General features: G+C 37.5%; 1 protein-coding gene across 1 annotated transcript; it reads right to left on the bottom strand.

The window, feature by feature from the left end:
• Positions 1–3522: 3522 nt before the first annotated feature.
• LOC131843855 (DNA-directed RNA polymerase III subunit RPC5) lies at positions 3523–10675 on the bottom strand. Its single transcript, XM_059192616.1, has 8 exons — positions 10557–10675; positions 10233–10451; positions 8767–8926; positions 8155–8270; positions 7470–7610; positions 6888–7050; positions 6261–6442; positions 3523–4340 (listed from the first exon to the last, which is right to left on the bottom strand). The coding sequence occupies exons 1-8, from the start codon at positions 10584–10586 to the stop codon at positions 3900–3902; spliced, it is 1452 nt and encodes a 483-aa protein (XP_059048599.1). The 5' UTR covers positions 10587–10675; the 3' UTR covers positions 3523–3899.
• Between the last annotated feature and the right edge of the window lie 78 nt (positions 10676–10753).

The raw sequence follows: 10753 nt of genomic DNA, 5'->3' as shown, positions 1-10753 counted from the left end.
GCTCCCCTATTCGTTCTGAATCTTCCGAGTTCAGACAAGAGTTTTTATTTCAAATTTTAAGTTTAATATTTTTTTTTAGGTTCAATATTGTGACATTGTTCGTCGTTGTAATTCATTAATATCTTAGTTATTAATTCATTAGTGTCGTATATTATAAAATACTATCTGATACGTTTTGACGGCTAAAATATTGAATTAATTTTAATAATAATAATAATTACACTTAATTGCGGAGAACAAATACAAAAATAAAAAAAGCAGTATATTAGAACAGATATGAGAAAGGTTGGCCTTATCGCTATAAGCAATCTCTTAGAGAAAACCTCGATTTTCTAGATATTAAAGGTTGAACCTAGGATCATACAGGCATATGATGTCCTACACTGTTTTTTGATGTTAAATACCTTGTTGTCGAATCTCGTATATTTATAAAGACTTAACTATTTCGTACTTAGTACGTACGACCGTATCAATTAGTGTCTATGGTATACCCTCTATTCTACTTCATACAAAAAGAAAAGTAGTATTTTTTAAATTATAGTTACCTACCTGTTTTGCACTCTACCGGTGAATATTTTTAAATTTTATTTAAATGTTTTCTATTTTCATTAAATATTCTATAAATAATATGTAACTCGTGTGTTAATTATGTGGAAATATATACATAAGTAATTGTATTTTTTTATGTTTAGCAATAGCTCGTATGTGTCCTAGTTAGTAGTTTTAAACTGTGTATTAATATCATAATATTCTCTGATTTCCACCAATTTCAGTCCAAAGACAAACTAAAGCATAAACAATGTTATTAATTTAAATAAATCTCTATGTAGTTTATAACTAAAATATATAGTTTAATGTTGTAGTTAACGCTGATAAAACTTAACTAGCTATAGAGGTAATAGACAAATGAAATCATTTAAATACGCTATAGTACCTACATAATCACAATATCTTTATTCATATAGATCTATTACAGACTCTTATGGTATGTTAAATCTACTGCCAGTTCTAAGTGCTTTCGAGCTAAGAAGAACTAACAAGAAACTCGGCTCTTAGTTTTTTCAAATGACTGTATATATTTACAAAAATACAAATACTTCTTTTAATTAATTTAGAGAGAATAGAGTGACCACCAGAAAATGCTATTGCAATTTTGTCAAAAGGAAATAGTCTAATCAGTGGTCATAACCCAAACAGACAATTTACTCAATATTAAATTATCTTTGTTGTTATATCCATTGATCATGTAAGCTCGATGTTGAGTTCTAAATTAGCAACTACAACTCAAAACTTTCGTAAATAATTTCAATATGTTTGAAATAAGAAATTATAATTGCTTTATGTAATCGGGCTGCAGATGTACGATTTCATTCTCTCCTACATTGTATTTTTAATATAGCCAATAAGCGTATAAGTTGCATCATATATCTGCCTCATACAATAGTCTTTCCATGATCCTGTTGTTATTGTGACAAGCACCAAATAGATATTTTATGGAGAATAATGTTGTTTTATTTTTATTCCTACTTTTTTTTATATTTCGCCATTAAAACGTGGTCACCGGTGGTGTTAACCGTTGACTTTGCTAAATACATGATAAAATTTTATTTGCTTTAAAGACATGCTATACAGAATTCAATATTTTTTTGTAACCGAAATGGCAATTATGTTGGCGGACCCCTGATGGTAACCATCCATCGTATATATTTAAAGCACTACAGAGTGCTGAGTGGCATAATAAGAACAACGGTCGCCACTTAGGACTAGGTGAGCTGTCAACTGCTGACTGACATTAACGGCTGTATGGACGCTGTTCTCTTTGCCTTTCCGTTAAAGGATAAACAGAACAAAAAAAGATTGACATTAGAGTAGGTAACATGTACAAATTTTATTAAATGTCTCACTGTGTGAAATTTCGTTCCAACTTCAAAGGATAGTTTCTATTAACAAAAAAATGAGTTTATAATAAAAAATATAACACAAAATAAAAATATTAAAATGTTTATTTTGCTTGCAAAAGAATAACAATGTATTATTTATAAATCACATAACTAGTGTCATACACACACTATTACAAGATCATAGTATATTTGCTAATTCATATGAAAGTATTGTATTGAGCGCAGTCAATAATAAATAGGTAATTTACATAATACTACCAAATACTCACGACCTTGTCTGCTTTTGAGACAAAAGATACCCAATGTCTATGATCGTGATACTATTTTCACGTAAAAATTATTTAAAAACAGCTGTTTAGTCATGAAAAAGTAGCAGGCAGACTGGCACTTTTGCATTTACTTAGTTATCCATCTACCAGCTATACCACCATACTTTTAACTCAAAAGCAGAGAATGTACTTGAACTGATGTTTTATCATATATAATTGCTAACAATTCTCAGTTGTAACAAAATATTATACTTACGATACACATAAGTGCGTTATGATGGTTATAACACATCAAATTTCAGCCGGAGCCGAAGACGAGGGCGTAATAGAGCCGAGTGTATTAAATACGCACGTATATCGTACGTCGTTTTTCAGCACACTTGATTTTAAATAAACTCAACCACGAAACTGTGATGCGCACTATTGCTTTCCCGCCGTTTTACTTTTTATAAATCAGCGAACTGACTACTAGCTGGTGCCGCGTAATGGTTTGTTCGAACGATATAAAAATGGCAAATAGTGATGGAATATAATTTCACTATTTGCATTTATAACACACGACCTATATGAGCTGTTTTATATATCAAAAAATCGGTGAAATTAGATCCACTTTACGAGTTGAAAAGTTAACAAGCTTGCCATTATATATGAAAGGTTACACAAGTTGTACTATTCGCAAATGCAACTGCAACTTTGCTATTAAATGTATTAAATACATAATCGCAAAACTGTAGATTTAGTTTCAACTGAGAATCATTAGTAACTGCGTTACATAATTGAAATATAGAGCATTGAAAAGATACATTTAGAGAAATGTTCTATACCGAAAAGTTAATATGTTTTCGGTAATAAAGGCTGATATACATTAAAGTGAATACACATGTAGCGATATAGCTCGACTTCAAAAGCGTTGCACTATTATGAAGATCACATTGTAATACTGTGTTAACGCGGTGAAATTGCTAGGTACATACAGCCTACCGAATATAGTTTAATACAGAATAATCAATTTATAAACTTCATTACTTATAAATAAATAAATTAAATAACACTGCTATAAAACAAACTGTCAACTAAAATAGCTTTTGCGGAGAAAGTGCATTATTTTGTCGCATGATTGAATTGGTTTGACAAGCCAGTTATAATTATGGAATTTTACTTTTTCGTGGTTCTTAGGACAAAAACGCGGCATCCTCTAACAGAAAAATAAAATGTCGTTAGCTTTGAAAAATGTGGTTACTTTTTATATAAAACATATACAAGAAGAAAGAGCAACCTTTTATTAAATTATATTTACTGCATTTAAACAATTAAATAGTTCGTGATCAAAGGCGAGACACTAATTTTGACATATAGTTAAAGGTAGGTTGTACTGATCTAAGCAATTTTAATTTAGTTTTTTACGTCAAATCAAACGACACTTCTCTTGAATGTATCCACAGAGTGAATATGCGTGGGTAATATAAATTATAAAAATATATTAATCCGTTATATACATGCAAATTAAACGTACGTAATAAATTAACAATTGTTTACACTCGGGGCATCAGCCACGCTAGCGACCACACCACGTCTACACATGTTAACAGTCATTGGGATAACAAAATATTATTATGTCACAGTTATTATTGTTCTATTTCGTTCACACTCATAACACGTCTTAATAGCGAGCGAGATCGAAATAGCTCCAGTGCTACTCAAATTTGATAACCTACCTAATTTATGATGATCACGTACCGTCATGAGCACTACTTGAACTAATATTTCGTGTCCGTTTACCGCTACCGGTAGCGGATTTGTTTTTATGTCTTTTTCTATCACTGTCTTCCTCACTCACACTATTACACCTTGGTTTTGGACTCATCATGGTATCGGAGCTGACAGATTCTCTTTGCGACTTCTTCCGCTGCCGTTTGGGGACATTTTCTCCTATGAGCATCTCATTGAATGATCTCTGACGAGCCTCCCAGTAAAGGTTTTGCCGTTGCATAACATCAGGGTACTTAGTTTCGAAAGCGACATCTGGCGGTATTAGTAACTCCCAACCATGGTGTTGTGGATTATATTTAGCAACTGAGCTAATAATCTCTAAAACATCTTCTGGAGGAAGTCGAACTGCAGCGGCCACCTTCCGTCGGTCTATATATGTATGTTGAGTGAACAAATAGAGCTGGAAAAGAAAACATTTTGTAAATATGACCGCAAAAGCAGCAACGTAATTGTAAACAAGAGATATTAGCTAAAATTATGAAATTCATTTCTGCATATTGCTTTGAATTATGAAAAATTTAATAAATATATTTTTAATATACTCATAATATAAGGTAGGTTGTTACTACATGGGCAAGTATGTATACACTGAATCTAATTCAATTAGAAAAGTATTTACTTCGTTACGAGATTTTATTTTCACAAACATGTTTAAGAATTTTCATAATAAAAAACATCAGAGATATTTAAGTACATTAGAAACAAAAACGGTTCCAAAATAATACCTTGTGAGACACCATCTTAAGATGACAATACAAAATATATGACACAAAGATGATCTTATTAATAACCTCAAGTTTTAATAGAATAGTCATAGGAACTGTGTCAAAAGCTTTAGCTAAATCCATGATTTTTATGAGCATTTTTGGATCCTTTCCAGTTTTTTCTGAGATTTTTTGTCATATAATAAAACCTATATATATGTTATAACATATGGTTGCAGAAACCAATCAGCGCGATGTCCGGGAGCGATAACGTGGAATTTTTATCCATGTCCTACTCAGATTTTTTCAGCAAATGTTCTTCTAAAAGTTGTTCTAATAGAGTAAACATTTTATATCAGTTCACTTCCCTAGACGAACGGATTTTTACTGAACAATTCCCCCTTGGGAAAACAAATTGGTAAACGAGTGCAGGGTGTAGTAGCACGCCACCGCCACACCTCACCTACCTAGCTGTCTCCGAGCACTCACCACGTGGTCCCTGGCGGCGCAGCGCAGCGCGTGCGGCGCGTGTGCGGCGCGTGGCAGTACGTCGTGCGAGCGCGCGCACCACGCGCCCCGCACGCAGCACGCGGCCGCACCTCACCTACCTAGCTGTCTCCGAGCACTCACCACGTGGTCCCTGGCGGCGCAGCGCAGCGCGTGCGGCGCGTGTGCGGCGCGTGGCAGTACGTCGTGCGAGCGCGCGCACCACGCGCCCCGCACGCAGCACGCGGCCGCACCTCACCTACCTAGCTGTCTCCGAGCACTCACCACGTGGTCCCTGGCGGCGCAGCGCAGCGCGTGCGGCGCGTGTGCGGCGCGTGGCAGTACGTCGTGCGAGCGCGCGCACCACGCGCCCCGCACGCAGCACGCGGCCGCACCTCACCTACCTAGCTGTCTCCGAGCACTCACCACGTGGTCCCTGGCGGCGCAGCGCAGCGCGTGCGGCGCGTGTGCGGCGCGTGGCAGTACGTCGTGCGAGCGCGCGCACCACGCGCCCCGCACGCAGCACGCGGCCGCACCTCACCTACCTAGCTGTCTCCGAGCACTCACCACGTGGTCCCTGGCGGCGCAGCGCAGCGCGTGCGGCGCGTGTGCGGCGCGTGGCAGTACGTCGTGCGAGCGCGCGCACCACGCGCCCCGCACGCAGCACGCGGCCGCACCTCACCTACCTAGCTGTCTCCGAGCACTCACCACGTGGTCCCTGGCGGCGCAGCGCAGCGCGTGCGGCGCGTGTGCGGCGCGTGGCAGCGTCGTGCGAGCGCGCGCACCACGCGCCCCGCACGCAGCACGCGGCCGCACCTCACCTACCTAGCTGTCTCCGAGCACTCACCACGTGGTCCCTGGCGGCGCAGCGCAGCGCGTGCGGCGCGTGTGCGGCGCGTGGCAGTACGTCGGTGCGAGCGCGCGCACCACGCGCCCCGCACGCAGCACGCGGCCGCACCTCACCTACCTAGCTGTCTCCGAGCACTCACCACGTGGTCCCTGGCGGCGCAGCGCAGCGCGTGCGGCGCGTGTGCGGCGCGTGGCAGTACGTCGTGCGAGCGCGCGCACCACGCGCCCCGCACGCAGCACGCGGCCGCACCTCACCTACCTAGCTGTCTCCGAGCACTCACCACGTGGTCCCTGGCGGCGCAGCGCAGCGCGTGCGGCGCGTGTGCGGCGCGTGGCAGTACGTCGTGCGAGCGCGCGCACCACGCGCCCCGCACGCAGCACGCGGCCGCCCGCGCGCCGGCCAGCGCCGCACTCTCCGTCGTGCCCAGCCGCCGTCGCACCTCGCCCAGGGTCATCAGCCGAGCTTTCACCAAACACACACATAATATTTTTAGCACATAATAATGAAACTGCGCATCCCACTGCGCTAGCAGTATATTCTGCCATGAATGAAGGACTATAAGACGAGCAAGAGGCATCGAATCAGTTAGCCCAACAACTGGATTTTGAACAACGTCACAGAATACAGCTAGCAAAGTATAAGTAATTAATATAGGTATGTAGAGGTAAAATATAAACCAAATATTGCAATTTCGAGATGATCGCGATTTATTCTTTTTATTTACTTCTCTTATTTGTCGTAGCATTAAAGTTCATGAGAAATATTTATTTATCTTCCAGTTGTTAGTCGCAACGAAAAACGACGAAATAAGCAAAAATCACCATTATCTCAAATCAATAACATTTTAATAAAATCAGTTAACGCTATCTCATGAAATGTTAATACTGGAATGAAATCATGTGCTCACCACTGATTAGCATCTCTCGGATTCGATCCTGCAACGTAGGTATCTGGTCTGGTGGCTGGCTCTCGTCGCCGGGCGGCACTAGTGCGCGGACGTACTCCCGCCCGCGGAGTGCTAAAGCAGACCCGTCCGACGATGTCCCACTGAACAGTTTGAGGCGCTCCAACTAGAACACAATATGAGAGACAATATAGCGAGTCTATAAGAGTATAGTTAACACCAGGTTGTCTGTAAGTGATTGTTGATAGTGATAAAACCACCTTTTGTAAAACATTTATTTTCATTGTTTTGTACTTACTGTCCTATGTTTATGTATGCGCAATAAAGAGTAATTATTATTATTATAGTATAACACAGAGGAAAAATTTGTTTATATTATATTTTTGTTTATAATTAAGAAACTAAAAAATATTTGTCCAATTTAAAATAAGAAGAAAATAAGCAAGCGTTATCATTTTAAAATCCCAAACATAATAATGTAATACCGAAACCAAATGATGGACATACTAAAAGAATTTGCTACAAGCTGTATGCTGGCTTAATCCGGCACTGACAGGACCCTGAATAATACAGTATTATACGTACCTCAGCCTGATCAGTGTCATGATGTTTCCACAATCCATCGTACCACAGTTCTTCTGATAGCCGGTGGGACATAGTCTCAAACGACTTTTCCCGTGCCTTCTTAGCTACTTCTGTCTCTTGACGAGCAAATTTTACAGTTACCTGTTGATAAGGAATATGTACATTAATATTTTGATTACTTTACCATAACCTATTAACTTCCCACACAGGTTTACATGGTTATGTAAGAAGTAAAATGACACTACAGACATAAATTGACATTATAAGCATAGACAAGTCTCACGCAAAGCCCTATATATGGATTGTTTGATCAAAATGTCAGTGACAAAATAAGAAAGAGGATACTATGTAGAGCCATCCACCCCAATTTTGATCAGATTGGTTATTTAGTATTTATGAATACAAAAAATGTCAAAAAAGTATAAAATTGCCAAAAATACATAGTGATCCTGATTTCTCATTATAGGTAGCTAGCGATCTGTCCCGGCTTCACACGGATGCATTATACATATAAACCTTCCATTTTAACCTTTCTATCTATTACTGAAAACTGCATTAAAATCCGTTATGTAATTAAGAAGATATAAGGGGACAGACAGCGGTGGTGACTTTGTTTTATACTATAGAAAGATATACGAGAATATACTGATTTTGTAGAAAAACAAGTAACATACAAAGAGCTTACCTGTTGAACATCACTGTCTTTCTCTTCATCATCTGAACCATTAGATTTATTTTTATCATGTTTTCGCTTGTCCTGTTTATCGTAATATGAATATGACGGCCTCATTTGGACCACCCCTACAAACAAATGTAGATTTACTGCATGCTTCATAACAATCTACATATAGAAGGTGAAAGGGGATTGCGAATTGGTTATTATTATTATGACACCTCATTCCTCCAAAATAGCAACACAAGACAGGTGTCATGGTATGGGTATGGTTGTCACAAGTATTTAGTGCTCTATACTGTTAAGTCTAAGTTTACTCATGATCATGGCAGTTGACACCCCACCATAATATTGAGAGCTCAATTAAAATTAAAAGTGGTAAGATCCCATGATTTACTAATTATATATAATGCTCATCATATATACAGGTGAGAGATACCACTCACCATTAGGTGTACTGGCAGCTTGTTTGTAAATAGTATTTCTTTTTGAGTGATAAATACCTTTATTTGCCATAATATTAGTTCATATTAAGACCCAGTTAATAATAGATATAAAGCTTGTTTGTCATTCCAATTCTATAAAAAACAATACTGCTTACTACAATCAGTATGTATACAATACCTTGAATAGGTGTACAATGCAACTCCTTATCCTGCAATATAGCTACAGCATAATGGCGTGACTCCACGCATGGGGTACTGCTTTCATAAACAATTTTGTCCATGATACCATTCCTGAAGTACTGAGATCGATCCTTTTCTTTCACATGCCATGATGACTCCTATTTCATTAATTTAAAAACAATAATTAAATTACATCACCCAAAGGTTTCAAATACTGTACTGTTACTTTTATTAGTAAAATACAATCATGACAAAAATAGTATAGAATTGAATGCAATACAAGACACTAGTCTTCTGTTGAATTCAATTCTATACTAAAAGTCCAGTACAAAAAGGTAAAATAATATGAATTAAAGTACGAAATTGCCGTTCTATAGCAATAGATACTCTGAATTGACATAAAACCTTCATATTGAGATATTTTTGAGTGTATGAGGCAGTACAAAATACTCTCACACAGTATGTTGAATCTAGATCCCCAGAATTCTGTCATAAAGGCATAAATGAACTTCCGATTAGATGGCAACAATGTATAGATAATGAGGGTATATATTTTGATTAAATTACTATGTCCTATCTTAGAAAAAACCAAGTTATAATTTTTCAGTGCAATTCGGCAATTACATACTTTAACCCATAATATATTAAAACTCCTAATTTAATGACAATTAAATCTCTACAAATTATTCTGGTATAATATTAAATATTCTAAATCCATACTAATATAATTAATGCAAAAGTGTGTGTTAGGTACACACACTTACCTTCTGTATGAAAGACAATATTGATTTTATCATGAGTAATAACATAAGCTACACATTAATGTGATATTAAAAACATATGAAACAGAATGGAATAAATACTATCATATATTTATTAATTGATATCAATATGAAAACATTTATTTAAATTTAATATAACATAGTAAGTTTCATTGAGCTACTTTGACCATACCATTTAGGATAGAATGCTTTCTATCTTAATTTGTTTAACAAGTAAAGAACCCTTATTAGTATATATGAAGCAACCTATATATCCACAAATTAAACCCTCTAATATCCATAGTATCTCATGTAGTCTATTTGAACTAAAATTATTTTAAATTCATTCTAACAAAGAAATGTGGTTGAGTAACATGGATCAATAAGAGCCAAACCTACACAATTGTCTCTTAGAGGCAGGAGGGAATTGTTAATTATGCTAAATAATTGGACTATTGCTAGCAATGTTAGGTTGACTTCCACATGGTTCCTACTGGAAACCAACATGGTTAATTCATAAGAAACTTGTCATAATGTTACATAACTGAATCTAAATTTATAATACCATATTTCATTGGGGTCCCACCAGCTTATACTGTTACCACAGACTAGAGTTCCATTATATTACTACACATTAAAATAATAGACAAACTAACTGATATTTCACATGTAATAATAGATATCACCAATTACAATTATATACCTGTTGTCCATCGGTGTTGATAGCAATCTGCTCGCCTTTAGATGGACAATATTTATCACTGTATGTATCTAAGCCAATTTCCAGTCTAACGAGTTGATTTTTGGGTTTGATTGAAGCATTCGTGACTTTAACATCCTTCCAGTCTCTGTTGGCTGGTCTGACAGGGTACTGGTATACGTATAAATTTTTAGATAAAGCTTGTGAAAGAAAAACAGGAATCTGCAAATGATTAAGTAATAATTAAGCCACAATAAGGGGTTTTATTTAAAAAACATAACCTTAACCGTCACCACGTTGTAAGGACAACTGCGATAATCTATTCACCTCCTGTACTACTGGATCGTCCTCCTCCATTATTAATTACATTATTTGCCAGAAAAAACTATGGAAAACATTTTCAAATAATTTATAATATATTTTTAAATAACCAAAGAAACTACTCCAAGGCGATGAAAATAAATGAATGAAACACGTCAATCAAAGTCGTCAGTCGTCAAACGTCAAGGGCAAGACAGTGTAAC

The sequence above is a fragment of the Achroia grisella genome, unplaced genomic scaffold (genome assembly GCF_030625045.1).
Source record: "Achroia grisella isolate CSIRO2021 unplaced genomic scaffold, CSIRO_AGI_Agris_v1 utg352, whole genome shotgun sequence".
Classification (NCBI taxonomy): domain Eukaryota; kingdom Metazoa; phylum Arthropoda; class Insecta; order Lepidoptera; family Pyralidae; genus Achroia; species Achroia grisella.
Note: the sequence above shows the minus strand (reverse complement) of the source record. Positions and strands in the feature narration are given on the sequence as shown.